Raw genomic sequence first — 19,470 nt, 5'->3', positions numbered from 1 at the left:
CAAAAAATAAAATAGGATAAAAGCATAAAACAGTCAGTGACAGGTAGTAGGGAGTATAATTTAGGTCTTTGGATAGGATCTTGTCAGGCATGATTTATCAGTTTTTTGTCAGTAATAGTATGAGCTGGGTAAATTTTAAGAGTTTATTTGGTTTATTAATAAGGAATATTTTTAAAGTGCATTTTTAAAGGTATTTATTGTTGGGTGTGGTCCGTGGAGTATAAAAGAAAAAAATGTGGCAGATTCCCTCATCTGGTTCCCCTTCCAATAGTAGGGGAATCTCCACCTGTTAGTGAATTGAATGAAATACAGTAGAAGGCTGAAGTGATTTTACACTGGCAAATATCTCTAAAATTTTCGTGGTATGTTAACTTGTTTAGGAATCTGGAAATTCTTCAGGACCTTCACCTGGTGCTAAGTTTTCCCACATTTTACAAAAGGATGCCTTTCTAGTATTCAGGTCATTGTGTAAACTGTCAATGAAACCGCTGTCAGATGGACCACCAGATCCAAAGTAAGTTATTAACTGTTTTGCCTGACAAATAGAGGTTTTTAGGCTTGAAACTTACTGTTAAGGTAATGTTTGGATTTTCTTTTGTTCTGTTTGTCCTATAGAACCATAAAAAAAAATTGGGTGGAGGGGGGAGGTATTTTACGTTTCAGAAAAAAGTATTGAAAAACAATTCAAAACTGCTGGAGTAGATAACTTACACTATTTCCTAAAGGGTTTGTGACTTATACTATTTTCTAAAAACAGAAAGTTTCAGCATTGCTGGAATAGATAACTTACACTATTTCCTAAAGGGTATGACAGCATTCTAGAATAGTGCCTGGTGCATAGGAGGGGCTCAATAAGTATTATCAAATGAATGAATTAATGAATTCTTATTTCCATATAAGTAACTTTGGAGCTGATGTAACCCTGTATCCCAGCCCTAGGTTTCTAAAAACTGCCAGTCAAAAGGTACTAAAACCTAAAAGAAAGAAATCTTAAAAGTTGTCATGAAAGATAATGCATATTCACTAAGGTCTGACAAAATGCCCTAGGATGATATCTTTGTCTATTGGGATCAGGAAGAACTTTGAGTTAGGAGCCACTTGTCTAATTTTCATGAAATAGATTAAACCCTAGGAAAGTGCCATTTTTGTAAGTCATAAGTGGTCAAGTATCTCTCATGATTCAAATGTAACTAATTACTCTTGAGATTGAGTTTGGAAGTTATATGAGTTGCCCGCCTCTCTAATATTGCAGCATGATGTATTGCAGTATGACAATTTTAGAACTTTCTGCAGAAAGAAACCTTGGAGCAGACCATAACTTTAAGAAAGGGATATTGAAATAGAGATGTAAGGAAACAGTACTTCAATTTAAAAAAATTCTATGGAGTGTTTCAGTTTCTGAGTGCCAACTGAGCAGACCAGAGACAGTTGCTGTGAAAACTTCGTACATATGTGGAAACTACATTTGTTATATTTGTTTAATTTCGTCAGATTGTACCAGTTCAGGGAGAAACATCCTTTAGACCCAGAAGCCTAAAATCATAAAATATTTTTAGACCCAAACCCTAAGTCAGAAATCAACATTCGAAAATCTCATTAAAAAATCGACAGTTTTGAATTTTAAAAAGTCTCATTCAAAAATCACCAGTTTTAACATCTCATTCTGAATCAATGAAGACCTACTTTGAGAAAGAGATAAGAATTTGGTATTATTGCTGAAGGCCATTTTTGCCATGCTTTAAAAATGTTATTGACCATTAAAGCCTCAGATGCTTTTTTCTAAATCAAATGTAAAAATTGTGATTCGAAAGAATGCTAGAAACAGAAAAGAAGAAATTCTTTAAAATGCTGAGAATGAAAAGGACACAAAGGAAAATAATATGAATTTTGAGGAGTGCTTAGTAGGGAAGAGTATGTTCATTTATTACTGAAAAAAGAGTGATCTGGTTTTGAAAAGATGCTATCTTTAATGTTACAAAGGATTCTTATGAGGAATAATGTAAATTAACAAGCCTTATACTTAGTGGGTTTAAACCAAATATTAGGAAATTTTGTTTGAAGACCTTCTTGACTTGACTATCAGCATCATTAAACAATGGAATTGAATACCGAGTACACCCTTAGAAGCTATTCTTTTTCCAAAAGAATATGTAGTTTTCTGTCTTTAATGATTTTTTTTTTTTTTTTTTTTGCCAAAAGTCAAGCTTTTGTAGTTACATAATTTTCTTTTTTTTTGTCTTTGCTTCCCCTTATATTTTCTGGTCTTGCTAAAATGATAATCCAGGAAATGTTCTTTAATCCAGAATCATAATTTGAAACTACCCCATGAAAAACTGCAGACCTGAAATTTCCAGCCTCTTTTGCCTATCAAAAGTATAACTTATTGTGTCATAAGGCAGTTGTCTAATCATTTCTTCATTCATTATTGCCTTGTACACAGTAGGTATTTAATAAATGGATGAATACAAGAATAAGTCCATTAATTTTTTTTTAGCATGTACAGTATACAAGATATTTTGTTAAATGTTGGGAATACAAATATAAAACATACTTAGAACAAACACTCATTGTTATAGAATGGTAAGCTGCAGGATTTAATTATAATAGGAATTGAGCATAATAGGTGATAAATGTGAGCTAGAATAGGAAGTAGTGTGTAAGCCTTGGAAGACTAGAACAGGAGGGGAGGTGGTGAGTTAATTTGTAGTTCCCTGTAGCTATTTGAAGTCTTAGTTCTCGCTGTCTCTAACTTGATTTATCTAAGCATTTTTTTGGTAATTATGTATTTGCTGCACATATTCTTAGATTCAAAGGAAGACTCAGCACAATGGCCATCTTAGAAACATGACTGTGTAATAATGAGCCATAATATATCGGCTCCAGTTTTATTTCAGAGAAAGTAGTATTTTTTTGTGATACCCATTTACATGAAATTAACAATTCCTTATTGGATTTACATAGCTTCTTGAATTACTTGACACTCATAACCATAAAATTTTTCAGGTGGAAATCAAGGGCAATTAAGTTTACTATACAGTGTAAATGTGACTGAAAGCAGCATTTGGGCTACTTCTCCCCGCCCCCCCCCCCCCAAAAAAAAAAAAAAAAAGAACCAACTGCTAGAGCATTTTGGTGTGTTCTGCATTTGAAATTTTGTTGCCTGGGATCAATGTCCTTGGTCTGTTAGGCTTAAGAGATCAGTTTCAATGGGAGGAAAATTGTGTTTGCAAAATCAAATAATTAAAACACTAGATAGTGATCAGAAACATGCCATAGTATATTGATTGGGAAAAAATTTAAAAATTTTAAGCCAAAAACTACTTATTCAGCTTTTCATTACAAAATTATTTAGAATAAGTTGCTAAGCTATTTAAGTTTGTATTTTTATTTTATTTTATTATCATTATTTTTTGGACACGGAGTCTCACTCTGTCACCCAGGCTGGAGTGCAGTGGTGCGATCTCAGCTCACTGCAACCTCCACCTCCCAGGTTCAAGTGATTCTCCTGCCTCAGCCTCCCAAGTAGCTGGGATTACAGGTGCCCACCACCACACTCGAGTAATTTTGTATTTTTAGTAGAGACGGGGTTTCACCATGTTGGCCAGGCTGGTCTCAAATTCCTGACCTCAAGTGATCCACCTCCCTCTCAAAGTGCTGGGATTACAGGCATGAGCCACCACGCCTGGCCTTAAAGTTTTTAATTGTTCTGAATACCTGTAGATTTATTTCAAAAGAAAAAAAATCTTTAAATGGTTACTGAAAAAGTAAGCTTGAATTAGTGCTGTCACTTGTTAATGCAACCAAAACTTTTTTATTATTGTTTAGGATTTTTGAGTAGCATAACCAGAAAAAAGTCCATTGGAACTGTTGTGTATTAATACTAAATATGGCATTTAATCTGAGAAGTTGATGATGATTTGTAAGAAGTATGGTTGTGAAAGAAAGGAACACAGCATATATCTTCACATTATTTTTTTCTTTTCCAGTGAAACAATAGGTTGATGTTAAATATTTGTGAATTTTTTTTTTCTTTTTAAAAAGTTTGTGGGCCAGGCGCGGTGGCTTACGCCTGTAATCCCAGCACTTTGGGAGGCCGAGGTGGGTGGATCATGAGGTCAGGAGATCAAGACCATCTTGACTAACACAGTGAAACCCCGTCTGTACTAAAAATACAAAAAATTAGCTGGGCGTGGTGGCGGGTACCTGTAGTCCCAGCTACTTGGGAGGCTGAGACAGGAGAATCGCTTGAACCCGGGAGGCGGAGGTTTCAGTGAGCTGAGATCGCTGCACTCCAGCCTTGGTGACAGAGTGAGACTCTGTCTCAAAATAAATAAATAAATTTAAAAAGTTTGTGAATGAAAGCACCTGTTGTTAGTGGCTAAGTTGTTCATGTACTGTACTTTTTTTATGTTATAGAATTTTCTTTTCCTCTCCATTTACAAAGTTTATGAAATTATGATTATGTGTATCTGGAAATATTTTTGGAACAACTATTATTACCATAATGCCAACCTTGTTCATATACTGTGCCTTCTTTTTTACATTTTAGGTCTCATGAACTACGATCCAAGATTCTTTCGTTGCAGTTACTTCTATCCATTCTGCAGAATGCAGGACCTATTTTCAGGACAAATGAGATGTTTATTAATGCTATTAAGCAGTATCTTTGTGTCGCACTCTCAAAAAATGGAGTCTCATCTGTTCCAGAGGTTTTTGAGCTTTCTCTTTCTATATTTCTTACTTTGTTGTCAAATTTCAAGACACATCTGAAGATGCAAATTGAGGTATGTTTTGCATTTAGCCATTGAAATATAATATTACTATTGGATATTTCATTTGTTTCATGTTAAATTATATTTGAATACACTGCAAAGTTCTCCAGAATGTGAAATAATATTTGTATATTGCCATGCACTTATTTTTTTTCGTTCATCTGTTCAACTAATATGTGCCAATGAAGTACTAGGCACTGGATAAGCACTAAGAATGCAAAATGAAATAAGATGGCGCCACTGTCCTCAAGGAACTTATACTAGTTGAATAAATGGTTCTTGCTCTCTTGAATTAATTTGGTCCTTATAATAGCTTTGCCATTGTCTATGTGGTATATTATAATTTGTTTATCTTAAAAGAAAGTTCCAAATATATATTGCATTTCCATTATTTTAAACCATTTGTAAGTATTAGGCATTTTAAAAGATGTGATTGAGGGGCATTATATTTTGGGGTTCTGTTTTGGATATTTGAAAAAAATTATTATTTTCTTTGTACTTTTTTTTTTTAATGTATATATTCCTAAAGTTTTCTCCCAGGATCTTTAGAAATAGAATAGCAATCATGTGGTTCTAAAATATTGTCAGTGATTTAGTAGAACTAAATTAGGGATTTTTTCAATCGTGTCTGCATGTGTTGTGCAAGTGTACCAGTTTCTTTTTTTTTTTTTTCTTTTTTTTTTTTGAGATGGAGTTTCCCTCTTATTGCCCAGGCTGGAGTGTAATGGTGCGATTCCGACTCACCACAACCTCCGCCTATCGGATTCAAGTGATTCTCCTGCCTCAGCTTCCCGAGTAGCTGGGATTATAGGCGTGTGCCACCACGCCTGGCTAATTTTGTATTTTTAGTAGAGACGAGGTTTCTCCATGTTGGTCAGGTTGGTCTCAAACTCCCGACCTCAGGTGATCTGTCCGCATCCGCCTCCCAAAGTGCTGGGATCATAGGCGTGAGCCACTGTGCCCAGCCTTAAGTGGTTTTTTTTTTTTTAAGGTGTACCAGTTTCTGATTTTTTGTTTTCATCTTCAAATAAAACTTAAAAATAGTACTTTATGTTTTACCAATTTAATGAATGCTTTTTTCAATTTGTTATTTGTTGAAATGTTGTTTTGGTTGTGATGCTGTATGTTTTAAAAATACTGATTTTTATGTTGTCAGTTTTTACCTTCATATTATGTTTGATATACAGGTTATATTTTAATTTTTGTTAATTTTATATTTAATCCTAACCCAAGACTCATAATTCACTAGCTTGTTAGAAAGGATAAATTATTTTTCCAGAATTTTGAAATGGCTAAAATAGTCATATTATCCTTTAATGTTAATGTTCTGTAATAGCTATCAAGATTGATTTAGAACATTGTTGTGAGAATGAAACAGAATTAGGCCTTGGTATTTTAAGTGAAAAGCTTTTTAATTTGGGCCTTATTTTTGGACAGGAACATTTTTGGTGCCTGACATCATATGATGTATGATGTCAAGTTTTAAGAGTTTGCCATATGTCTTTTAAGATAATACAAGGCGTTTAACTAGGAAGAGTGGAAGAGTTGCCGTTTTTAGATAGTTTTTACCCATTATCTGTAGGAACTATAAATAAAATACGTTAAAAAAACTTTTGGAACTTTTGCTTTTGTAAAAAACCAGAAGTCTTTCATCTGATGATGAGACATTTAAGTTGGCATTAGAAAATTTTGTAATACTTTGTGTAGCCAATTACAGATTTTTTTGGACACTGATATTCTGCTTCTGTAGGTACTGTTTACAGACTGTAAAATACAAATTCTTAGATCTAGATATCAAAAATTATTTGAGATTACTGTTTTTGCACAGCAAATTCAACTTTGCAAAAATGAATTTGAAAGAAAAACTTTAAGAAATTTCTTGTCAATTTGTAGATGTTAGATTCTCATTACAAAATTATTGTAATATTCTGATTTTTTAAAATTAGGTTTATTTCACTCCTTATTGTCCCTCAGGGGGAGATAATGAGGATAAAATGCGATAAATATAGATATACTTTCAAAAATGTTATACACACTCAAATTATAAATGAGTTGAGCGCCGGGCGCAGTGGCTCACGCCTGTAATCCCAGCACTTTGGGAGGCCGAGGCAGGTAGATCACCTGAGGTCAGGAGTTCAAGACTAGCCTGACCAACATGGAGAAACCCCATCTCTACTAAAAATACAAAATTAGCCAGGTGTGGTGGTGCCTGCCTGTAATCTGAGCTACTTGGGAGCAGAGGCAGGACAATCGCTTGAACCTGGGAGGCAGAGGTTGCAGTGAGCTAAGATCGCGCCATTGCACTCCAGCCTGGTCAACAAGAGCAAAACTCTGTCTCAAAAAAAAAAAAAAATGCTGAACGTGGAGAAGGTCCAGCTATGAAAACCTAAATTTGCAAAACAAAATTGTTTTTACATGAAGATTCATTTTATGAGAATATTCACTTCAGAGTTTCTGTGATGTGATTTTTTTCATGGGTCTTAAATTATATATCTATTCCAGAAGATACAGTTTATGTACAACTTTTCGGGAGAACATATGTGAAGACAGCATACTTAAGATATAGCTGTTGTTCCACATACATACATTATAGGTGCTCAATAAATTATTAAAAGGTTGATTTTTTTAGAGCCCCTATTATGATAGGCATAGTATCTTATATTACGGCAATAGGCTTTTGCTTATTAGTGCAATTTGATAAACCATAGATAGTAGCTAAAATTTTTTCTTCCCTCTCTCTTCCAGTCTATGTTATTTATTTTGTTAATCAGAGAATCCCAAAAGTTTTTGATTCACGAGTCTGACTTTTCATGAAAGTTGCACTTTGGCCAGAGGAATACCGCCAGTTCTATGTTCTATTTATTAAGCAGACAGGGCCAAACAACTTAATGGATATTTGTCTTCACAGCCTACTATGTATTTCAAAGACAATAGTATGCATAAAGTAAAAGAAAAATAATGTTTTTATTTTATTCTTAACCACAATTACTTAACCACTGGGATGTGTGTGCCTGTTAGAAACTGCACACAGCTTCTTAGATCTTGGAATTGAGCACTGTCCCCCTCATTCCTGTACTTCATTGGTTTTCATTCAGTACTTGGTTTTTTATCATAGCAACTACCAAAACCCAGCTTTGCAGAGATAATTATGTCATTGAAGGGAATGTAGTGTGATCTATTTGAAACCATGAGCAATCTTTTGAGGTATCCAACAGATGTATCTCCCTCTGAATTTTGCCTCAGAATTTTTTCATGGCACCCTCATGAGTTTGCTACAGCATTCTGGGGTACCTTGATGCAGTTTTTGGGAATTGTGGCCATGTTGCCATAAGTATTTATTGAACACCTACTATGTGCCCTGCAATATGGACGTGATCCTTATTACGAAAGATCTGGTCATTACTGTCTTCAAGCTTACAGTCTATAGGAGATACTGATATTAAACAAGTAAATAGAAATATGCTGAGTTTTGTGAAAGAAAATCACATTACAGGGGTACCTAATCCAGTTAGGGGGAGATACTGTAAATGTGATTTTCTGGGTTCATAATGCATATGTTTCATAAATGTTAATATGTTGGTTGTTTCAGTCATTCCTTCTTAAAGTCACTTTTATAGAATACATTTAAATCTGAAAATTCTTATCTGTTAAATTGAAATTTATCTCATTAGGTTGATTAACTCATTGCTTGATTATTTAGTGTAAAGAGTAGTGAGAAATAGTTCATATGTAGTTTTCAAACAGTAGAGATTTTCACTTTTGTGAGTAATTAGAAAAATAAAACCGTATGAGACTTAGATTGTTTTTATTGTGTTGATTAGAGTATCAGTTACATTTAAATCTACAAACAGGCCTCTTAGTACTAGAACGTCTCTGAAAAATATAACTGACGAACAGAAGTATAAATTACTCTTTTGGAGGGGGATTAAAAAAGTGTAAGTTATATTCTGTAAAAATGTTCAAGAAATTATCATCTAGAGGAACTCTAAATCTTTGCATATTTCTTTTGTAGCAGCTGTGTTGAGAACAAAACACATCAATGTGAATTTCAGTACTGATAACTAGAAGGGCAAGTTTAAGTCGCTTACCCAAGATATTTTAGTCCTGAGGTTTCAGAGATGGAACTCAAGAGGAGTTGAACTCCATAGGAGTCTGGGTCCTAATATCTGCTCTACAGCTTTGGGATGTTTAAAAAGTGATCACACATATGAATTCTAAACAATATATTAAACAGACGTTTTCTCCTAATCACAGGTGTTCTTTAAAGAAATTTTCTTATACATTTTGGAAACTTCCACCAGCTCATTTGATCACAAATGGATGGTTATTCAGACACTGACGAGGATTTGTGCAGGTATTTTAAATTATCCTTTTTATTATCTCTTTCTTATTATTAGATATTTAGAAGGCCAAATGTACTCACATCCTAGATGTACTTTGTTGAAATTAATGTTATATTGTTACAGATGCTCAGAGTGTAGTGGATATTTATGTAAATTATGACTGTGACTTAAATGCAGCCAATATATTTGAAAGACTAGTAAATGATCTATCAAAAATTGCTCAAGGAAGGGGCAGTCAAGAACTTGGTATGAGTAATGTTCAGGTAAGAACTTTAAAAACATTTTCAAATTTAAACTTTACCAGGAAAGAGTCATGTATTTTCCTTAAAAGACCTTTTAAAAAAAAAAAATTGTATTTTTGAATTACTTTGTAGGAATTGAGCCTGAGGAAAAAAGGTTTAGAATGCTTAGTGTCGATTTTGAAGTGTATGGTTGAATGGAGTAAGGATCAGTATGTGAATCCCAACTCTCAGACAACTCTTGGTAAGGTGATATTTTGAGTTGTAATTCTTTGTCATTTTAAGTGAATAATACTTTGGAGGATAGTTGCAGCTGCTGTTAAACCAATTTCATGACATATTTATTCATTTAACTGATGAGGAAACATTCTCTGTGAGTTAAATATCCAGCTTTAAAATTGTGAAAATTTTAACTTAGTTATCCAAACTATTTTTTTCTAAATCTTCTTAGAAATATTTTGATTATGTAAAATGAAGCATATTTATGCAACTTTCTTGTGTTATAATTATAGAGGAAACATATAAAAGGCAGTATGTTTTAAGAAGGTTGAATTGTTCATCTGTGTTTGATGTTTACCCTCACTCAGAGAAAAACTCATAGCTGCAGGGCTACACTGGTGTTATCGAAAACAATTCCTCATGAGGAATGAGCTGAGAGCAGAAATCCAGTGGATACTCAGCACTGCAACTGCAAAAAGAACTCCTCCTAATGGTGCAGACTATACACGTACAAATTACAGTGTGTTTTAATATCAAAGTATGTTGTTTACTATGTTACCTAATAGTTATTTTGTATTAAATAGATATCTAAGCAACATTGAAATGCCTTGCCTTATTTAAGAATTTGTTTGCCCTTACACTTTTTTTTTTCTTTGATAGAATAATGTACTCTATCAATTTTTCTTCTTTCAGGTCAGGAAAAACCCTCAGAGCAAGAGATGAGTGAAATCAAACACCCTGAGACAATAAACAGATACGGAAGTTTAAATTCCCTGGAGTCAACATCATCATCAGGAATAGGCAGCTACAGTACACAGATGTCTGGCACTGATAATCCAGAACAATTTGAGGTCCTAAAGCAACAAAAAGAAATAATAGAACAAGGGATAGATTTGTAAGTGTCACAGCTTAAGGAGAAATGTTATTGAATATCTCTCTGCCAGTATAGTGCCACCCCTGCCGTGGGTTTATCACCTTATAATGAGTAAAATGGAGGATAGTTCTCATGGATCTAATTCACGAGGCTCCTATTCAGCCCCCCTTGTTCATTGCAGTCTAGCCCAACTAGATTCCTGTAATGCCCAACCACTGTTGTCATATAAATTAATTTGTCACCATATTATAAGTGCTGTTGATGAGTATCATCTGTGCAATTTTGCACTGTTTAGCTCATGACATCCCCCCATTACATTTTCTAATCATGTGACAACTCAAAACATTTAAAATATGAAACTTCTAATAGCTATCAGTACTCCTTTATAGGTTTTACATTTTTTCTAGCTGGGTTACAAATGTGCTATTCTTGTTATTGATTTCATTTTTATATGTTGATAAGGTGATCACCTCTCTTCCAGCCTGGCTAGTGTACCGGATCCTAATCTTGTGAAATCAGTTTTCCCACTAAGCTTTGTGATACCTGCCTGCTTCTGGACTATTTCTTTTGTGAATATCACCATGCTGCCTTCCTTTCTCTTGTTGCCCGTCTCTTTTTTCAAAGAGATGCCATAAGGAAAAATGAAATTGTTTGCTGTCTCCATGAATCTAACTATTATAAACTTAAAAATTCCCCTGTGTGCTTACTTGGTTTGCTACTTCTGTAAAGCATTTCTTCCTGATACTTAAGCAGTGCCTTTTAGTGAACGTTCAGGTGTCTTTTTTCTCCAGTGTTAATATGAAAAACAGTTCGACAAAAATGTACACATATTCTATTTTAAAATTACAGAATCTTACCAAATTGCCTCAGGAAATAGCTGTCACTACTGCATTAATTCTAATTGTTCAGTCAATATTTATTAAAGTCTCATCTTTCCAGATATTATGCAAGGTCCTGGGGAAACTAGATACCTGGAACAACAGCCCTTCCTTCTGAGAGGCTCTTGGTCTAGTATGTGTAAACAAATATGCATATTAAAATTCTGCTGGTCACCCAGTAAACACATATTTGGTACTTGGGACTATTGCCAAGCACCATGAAGGCACTGGTCCTTGTATTCAAGATTACATTCTAAACATGAGCAGTTTTTAAAAATAGTACTGTGTAAGGTTTATAAAAGAGTGTCGTACAGAGTAAGTACTGCCAAGGTACTTATTTTGAAGTACTTGAGAAATGAGGAGTAGTTAGAGAGCTTCAAAGTGGAAGTCTCCCAGTCCTTCTCTCAGCAGCTGGACTTGCTTTCTACTTAATACAACCATTGATGAGAATGCTTTCATGGAACTGTGTTCCTAGTATACTTGTCTGCAACTGTTTCATGACACCAGTCTATCCTGTTTCTTCTCTCCTACCTTTTTGACTATGCTTTCTCAGTCTTGTGGGCTGCTTTCTCTTTCTTCCTGCGTGCATCTTAGCATTGCCAGGGTTCTGTTCCTCAGCCCTTTTCCAACATCAACCCCTTAGTTCTCCTACCCAAAACAAACGACAAATAGAGAAGCCTGTTATTTTTGTATTTCTTATTTATGGTAGTAACCCCAGCATGCTACTAAATTTATAAACTAAAATCTTGAGAGTTAGCTTAGATTTTCCCCTCATAGGATTAGATTCTCTAATCTGTCACTAAGACTTGTTGATTATACTTCCTAATATCCCTGCAATCTGTCCTCTTTTCTCGATCTCCCACCACTATTCTTGCAAATCAAATCATGATTATTTATTTCCTCAACTAGTATAATCTTTCAATTGGCTTACCTTTTTCTTTGGTTTTGTTCATTCTTCAGTCTTTTCTCACACTTAACTAGAGTAACCTTTCTTGAATGTGAGTCTATTTTTTCCCTCTCTTAGAGAATAAAACCAAAGCTTCTTTGAAGGTATGATAATACCTTCATGATTTGGATCTGCTGGACTCTAAGCTTCATTTCCTGACACTTTTCTGTCTCACCTCACTTTGCAACAATGCAGAACTATTATATAATACTGTCTTGTGCTTTTGTGTTTTAGTATGGCTTCTTCCTCTCTGGCATGTTTTTTCTTATTGTTTATAAAAGATTAATTGTTCTTCAAAATAGTTCCAGAGTCACCTTTCCCAGGAAATATATTATGACCATCTAAGTTAGTTACTTCTACTGTGTTATTTTCTTACCTTGTGAATACATCTGTTTGTCACAGTTTTACTATTATAATTCTTTAAAATTGTGTTTCTTCCATTACAGTGAGAGCTTCTAGGGGTAGGGGGATTATGTTTAGCTTAGTGAAAAGTGTTTCATTTTATGAATGTTAAGTGGTTGTGGTTGGATGAGAACTTGACAAGGGAACCTTTAGGAAGACAGAATAAGGAAGAGCATCCCAGACTAAGAGAATGGCATGTGCAGCAGCAGAGGAAAGGGAGGACATCTGAGCACTTGTTCAGCATGGCAGGCTAGAGTGGAGGGGGAATAACAGGAGGTAAGATGAGAGCATTGAGTTGGATCTAAATTACAGAAGGCCTTATTCTCCATGTAAAGGACTTTTTGTCTTGTTCCTCTTGTCACTAGCGTGCTAGTGAAAGACTCTAAGCAGAGGAGTAGCATCATCAGATTTCTGTTTTGTAATAGGACTTTGCTGGCCGTCTGAAGGGTGCATTAGAATATGGGCAACATGAGCTAGGGAGACCATTTAAGAACTCTTGGAATAGCCCAAATGACAGGTGTTGGAGCAACAAAGTAACAAAAGTAGGGAGTAAATGATCTGTAAACAAAGAGGTAACATTTGAATTGGATCTTTAAGCCTGAGGGAGACTCCCCTGTGAATGGAGCAGGTAAAAGACATGCAGAGGAAATAAACTCTAAAAATAGATTTAGGGAATGGGATATGATATATGGGAGCAGAGGAAGGAGAAGGGAGCGAGAGAGAATCTGGAGCTATATTGAGAAAGGTTTTGTGTGGTCTAATTAATTTGGACAAATGAGCCAAGATTACTTGAAGATTAAGCAGAATGTATATTCGGAGTACCTTAGGGATGTTGTGGGTTCAGTTCCATACCACAGCAGTGAAGTAAATATTGCAATATAGTGAGTCACACAATTTTTTTGATTTCTCAGTGCATTAAAGTTATGTTTATACTGTACCATAGTCTATTAACCTGTAACCCCCTTATGTCTAAAAAACAATGTACACACATTAATTTAAAAATACTTTATTGCTGAAAAATATTAGTAACCATCTGAGCTTTCAATGAGTTGTAATCTTTTTGCTGTAGAGTGTCTTACCTGAGTGTTGATGGCTGCTGACTGATCAGGGTGGTGGTTGCTGAAAGCTGGAGTAGCTGTGGTAATTTCTTAAAATATGACAACAGTAAAGTTTGCTGCCTTGATTGTCTCTTCCATTCACGAAAGATTTCTCTGTAGCATGTAATGCTGTTTGATAGTATTTACCTACAGTAATATGTCTTTCAAAATTGGAGTCTGTCCTCTCAAACTTTGCTGCAATTTTATGAACTAAATTTATGGAATATTCTAAATCTCTTATTTTCTGTCCACAGCATCTTCACTAGTAGTAGATTCCATCTCAAGAAACCACTGTTTTCACTTGTCTATAAGAAGCAGCTACTCATATGTTAAAGTTTGATCATGAGGTTACAGCAATTCAGTGTCATCTTCACACTTTACTTCTAATTCTAAGTCTCTTGTTACTTTTATCACATCTGCAGTTACTTCCTCCCCTGATGTCTTGGACTCCTCAAAATCATCCGTAAGGGTTAGAATCAGCTTCTTTCCATCTCCTATTGATGTTGGTATTTTTACCCCTCCCATGAGTCACAAATGTTCTTGATGGCATCTAGAACAGTGAATACTTTCCAAAAGGTTTTCAATTTACTTTGCCCAGATTCAACAGAAGTATCTCTCTACATGGCAATTATAGCCTTATGAAATGTATTTCTTTTAAGACTTGAAAGTTAGCCTGGCATGGTAGCTTATGCCTGTAATCCCAGCTACTCATGAGACTTGAGACAAGGAGTTCAAGATCAGCGTGGGCAATGTAGCAATACCCCATTTCTTTAAAAAAAAAAAGACTTGAAATTCAGAGCTACTCCTGAGGAAAGGGCACGGTGGCTCATGCCTGTAATCCCAGCTTTGGGAAGCCAAGGTGGGAGGATCATTTGAGCCCAGGAGTTTCAGATCAACCTGGCCAGCATAATGAGACTGCATTTCTACAAAAACAAAATCACTCTTTCATCCAAGGGCTGCAGAGTGGATATTGTGTTAGCAGGCATGAAAACAACATTAATCTCATTGCACATCTCCATCAGAGCTCTTAGGTGATCAGGTGCATTGTCAATGAGCAGTAATCTTTTGAAAGGAATCTTTTCTTTGAAGCAGTAGATCTCAACAGTGGGCTTCAAATATTCAGTCATCTATGTTGTAAACAGGTGGTGCTGTCATCCAGGCTTTGTTGTTCCATTTCTAGAGTGCAGGCAGAGTAGATTTAGCATGTAATTCTTAAGGACCCTGGGATCTTTGGAATGGTAAATGAGCATTGGCTTCAAGTTAATGTCATCAGCTACATTAGCCCTTAAGAGAGCCAGTCTGTCCTTTGAAACTTTGAAGCCAGGCATTAACTTCTCCTCCCTTGCTATGAAAGTCCTAGATGGCATCTTCTTCCAGTAGAAGAAAGACTGTATTATTTACATGGAAAATCTGTTGTTTAGTATAACTACCTTCATAAATGATCGTAGCTAGATCTTCTGGATAACTTGCTGCAGCTTTTCCATCAGCACTTGCCATCAGACCTTGCATTTTTATGTTATGGAGACCGTTTCTTTCCTTAAATCTCATGATCCAACCTCTGCTAGCTTCCAGATTTTCTTCTGCAGCTTCATTACCTTTCTTAGCCTCATAGACTTGAAGAGAGTTGGGGCCTTTTTTGGGATTAGGCTTTGCCTTAAGATAATGTTGTGACTGGTTTGATCTTCTTTTCACATGTGAAAACCTTCTCCATATCAGCAGTTAGGCTGTTTTGCTTTCCTACTTGTGTGTTCACTGGAGTGGCACTTTTAACTTCCTTCAAGAACTTTTCCTTTGCATTCACAACTTGGTTTGGCTCAAGAGACCTAGCTTTCAGCCTGTCTTGGCTTTTGACATGCCTTCCTCACTAAGCTCAACCATTTCTAGTTTTTTATTTAAAGTGAGAGATGTGCGATTCTTCCTTCCACTTGAACACTTATTGTAGGGTTCTTAATTGGCCTAATTTCAATATTTTTTTGTCTCAGAATAGGGAAGCCCAAGGAAAGGAAGAGAGATGAGGAACAGCCAGTCAGTGGAGCAGTCAGAACACACACAATTATTCATTAAGTTTACCATCTTATATGGACGTGGTTTGTGTCACCCCAAAACAATTACAATAGCAACATCAAAGGTCACTGATCACAGGTCACAGTAACAGATATAATAGTGAAAAAGTGTGAACTATTGTGAGAATTACCAAAATGTGACAGAGATAAAAAGAGAGCACATGGTTTTGGAAAAATGGTACTGATAGACCCTCAATGCAGGGTTGCCACAAACCATCAATTTGTAAAAAACACGTATCTGTGAAGTGCAATAAAATGAAGTATGCCTGTATGAAATATTTAGTATTCACAGCCTTACTCAAAGTTCATCTACTACATGGCATTCTAATAGTCTCTCATAGTCTAATTTCCCACTGTGGATATAGATTAAAAAAATTTCATACTGTAAAAAAGTAAAAAAGTAAGTAAACAAGTCAGTGAAATGATAGTAATAAAGATGGCCTTCCATATGAAACTTATTTCTAAAAAGAAAAGAATAAAGAAAACTTGGCACAATGTAATTATTTTGTACATTCATGTACTGATTTGTATTAAATAAGCTGCTATTTTCTGGGTGCTATTAGAAAATTAATTTACTGTGGTTTAAGATCTTTTCAGGGACTACGAATGGTTTTCTATTTTTAATGTTCTTATTAACTTTAACATCATCTAGATTTAATAAGAAACCAAAGAGAGGAATACAGTACCTCCAAGAACAAGGGATGCTTGGCACCACACCTGAAGATATTGCCCAATTCTTACATCAAGAGGAAAGATTAGACTCTGTAAGAATACCATTTTCATTCTAACCTTTTCTGTAAAATTCTTGGGATTTTTTTTTCTTTTTATTAGAGACAGGGTCTCGCTATATTGCCCAGGCTAGTTTTGAACTCTGGGGCTCAGGCAATCCTCCTGCCTCAGCCTCCCAAAGTGCTGGGATTACAGGCGTGAGCCACCACGCCTGGCCCCTTTTCTGTAAAATTCTTTTTTAAGTTAATAATACATATTGTGACTCCTTTAAAATGCTTTCCTAAATATAGAGTTAAGTAAAACATAAAGAATAACCTTGGTTGGCCAGGCACAGTGGCTCACATGTGTAATTCCAGCAGTTTGGGAGGCCGAGGTGGGTAGATCACCTGAGGTCAGGAGTTCGAGACCAGCCTGGCCGACGTGGCAAAACCTCATCTCTAATAAAAATACAAAAAATTAGCTGGGCGTGGTGGTGGGCGCCTGTAATCCCAGCTACTCAGGAGGCTGAGGCAGGAGAATCACTTGAACCCAGGAGGTGGAGGTTGCAGTGAGCCAAGATTGCGCCACTGCACTGCAGCGTGGGCTACAGGGTGAGAGTCTGTCTCAAAAACAAACAAAAAGAAGTCTTGGTTATAATATAATCATCTGTAATTGGTCCTCCGTAGCCATGAGTTCTGTATCCGTGGATTCTACATCTGTGGATTCAACCAACCACAAATTGAAAATATTCAGGGGAAATAATGGGTGATTGCATCTGTACTGAACATGTACGAAGTTTTTTTTCTTGTAGTTATTTCCTAAACAATACAGAAAACCTGTTTACATTGTATTATATATTATAAGTAATCTAGATATGGGAGTAGAGTATATGGGAGGATGTGTGTAGGTTATATGCAAATACTGTGCCATTTTTTATAAGGAACTTGAGCATCCATGGATTTTGGTATCCATGTGGGGTCCTGGAACCAATCTCCCACTGATACTGAGTGATGACTGGTGTGTGTGTGTGTGTGTGTGTGTGTGTGTGTGTGTGTGTGTGTGTATAAAATATAAATTCTGCTTTTTAAATTTTCTAAACTGAAAAGAATATCCTGATATTTTTATGAAGGCATTTAATGTGTTTAACTTTTAGCTTTGTGTTTGAAATTGTTAACTCTATAATCAAAAGCCTGTGGATCTTAACAAAATTTTCTGCTTTTTAAGTGGCTGTGTGGCGAATGTAAACATCTCATGAAAATCTCAATTTCTGGCCGGGCACAGTGGCTCATGCCTGTAATCTCAGCACTTTGGGAGGCTGAGGCGGGTAGATTACCTGAGGTCAGGAGACCAGCCTGGCCAAGATGGTGAAACCCTGTCTCTACTGAAAATACAAAAAAAATTAGCTGGGCGCGGTAGCAGGCGCCTGTAATCCCAGCTACTCGGGAGGCTGAGGCAGGAGAATCGCTTGAACCTGGGGGCAGAGGTTACAGTGAGCCGAGATGGTGCCACTGCACCCCAGCCTGGGCAACAGAGCAAGACTCTGTCTCAAAAAAAAAAAAAAAAAGAAAATATCAATTTCTATCTCTGTTTTTACTTTAGACTCAAGTGGGTGAGTTCCTGGGAGATAATGATAAATTTAACAAAGAAGTCATGTATGCATATGTGGACCAACATGATTTTTCAGGAAAAGACTTCGTTTCAGCCCTTCGTATGTTTCTAGAAGGATTTCGTCTTCCAGGGGAAGCTCAGAAAATCGATCGATTAATGGAAAAATTTGCTGCAAGATACCTAGAATGCAACCAAGGGTAAATAAGGTTCAAATGCTCACTGATTGTCTGTTATATCCAAAACACTGTGCTAGGTAGCATCCAGGGATTTACAGATAATAGAACCTAATCCCGTGTTTAGAGAATTTAGATTGTCTACAATCTGGAAGTTGTAAAACAAATCCATAAAAAATTGTAATGTGAGATACTTAGAAAAATAAAAGTGCTGTGGGATTTGAAGTGACTTATTTAAATGAAACTATATAAAACAGTAGAAGTTTATAACATGATACATTTATTTTTCCAGACAAACTCTCTTTGCTAGTGCGGATACAGCTTATGTTTTGGCTTATTCAATTATCATGTTGACCACAGACCTTCACAGTCCACAGGTATGTTTTCTTTTAAGTCAGTTTTACAATAAGTGGTACAAAATAAGTACATTATTCTGAATTCAGTAAGTAATAGTTGAAATTTTAGTTTTATTCAGTTAAACCAGTCACCATATTTGGGTATTTAATTTGGAATGGTGAACATTTAACAAAAGCAACTTCTGGTAGTAATTAAAATTAGACTTTTAGGTATCTATATAATGTTTCTGTATTTGTCATTCATGATTGACAACTGTATAAAGCTTAAGATAAATTTTAATCTAACAAGACATTTATAGGTCTTATGTCAGTTTGTCACAACATGGAAAAACACTATATATAAACCATCCTTCTAAAAAATATAATGTTTCAGGCTAGGCGTGGTACCTAACACCTGTAATCCCAGCACTTTGAGTGGCCGAGACAGGTGGATCACATGAGTCCAGGAGTTAAGACCAGCCTGGGCAACTTGATGAAACCCTGTCTCTACAAAATATGCATAAATTAGCTGGGCATGGTGGCGTGTGCCTGTGGTCCCAACTACTTGGAGGGCTAAGGTGGGAGGATCGCTTGAGCCTGGGAGGCACAAGTCATACAGTGAGCTGAGATCGTGTCACTGCACTCCATCCTGGGTGACAGAGGGCAGACCCCGTCTCAAAAAAAAAAAAATGTTTCGAACTTCAACAGTAGAGGGATTAGCATAATGAACTCTAATGTACCCATTACCTGCCTTCCACAGTTATCAACTTATTGCCGGTCTTGTTCTATCTATATCTCTTCCCTCCCCTAGAT

At 35.9% G+C, this 19,470-nt stretch overlaps 1 protein-coding gene across 5 annotated transcripts in view; it reads left to right on the top strand.

Annotated features, from left to right (window-relative positions):
* ARFGEF1 (ADP ribosylation factor guanine nucleotide exchange factor 1) overlaps nt 1-19,470 on the top strand; it is a 144,138-nt gene that overhangs the window by 65,168 nt on the left and 59,500 nt on the right. For all 5 annotated transcript variants that reach the window (XM_024251573.3, XM_063726662.1, XM_024251572.3 and 2 more), the window contains 9 exons: nt 381-514; nt 4,550-4,784; nt 9,027-9,126; nt 9,239-9,378; nt 9,490-9,598; nt 10,267-10,468; nt 16,486-16,597; nt 18,141-18,346; nt 18,615-18,699. In XM_024251573.3, coding sequence (XP_024107341.1) covers nt 381-514; nt 4,550-4,784; nt 9,027-9,126; nt 9,239-9,378; nt 9,490-9,598; nt 10,267-10,468; nt 16,486-16,597; nt 18,141-18,346; nt 18,615-18,699 — 1,323 coding nt within the window. The remainder of the gene's footprint in view (nt 1-380; nt 515-4,549; nt 4,785-9,026; nt 9,127-9,238; nt 9,379-9,489; nt 9,599-10,266; nt 10,469-16,485; nt 16,598-18,140; nt 18,347-18,614; nt 18,700-19,470) is intronic.

Source organism: Pongo abelii, chromosome 7, assembly GCF_028885655.2.
Source record: "Pongo abelii isolate AG06213 chromosome 7, NHGRI_mPonAbe1-v2.0_pri, whole genome shotgun sequence".
In the NCBI taxonomy this organism is placed as follows: domain Eukaryota; kingdom Metazoa; phylum Chordata; class Mammalia; order Primates; family Hominidae; genus Pongo; species Pongo abelii.
Note: the sequence above shows the minus strand (reverse complement) of the source record. Positions and strands in the feature narration are given on the sequence as shown.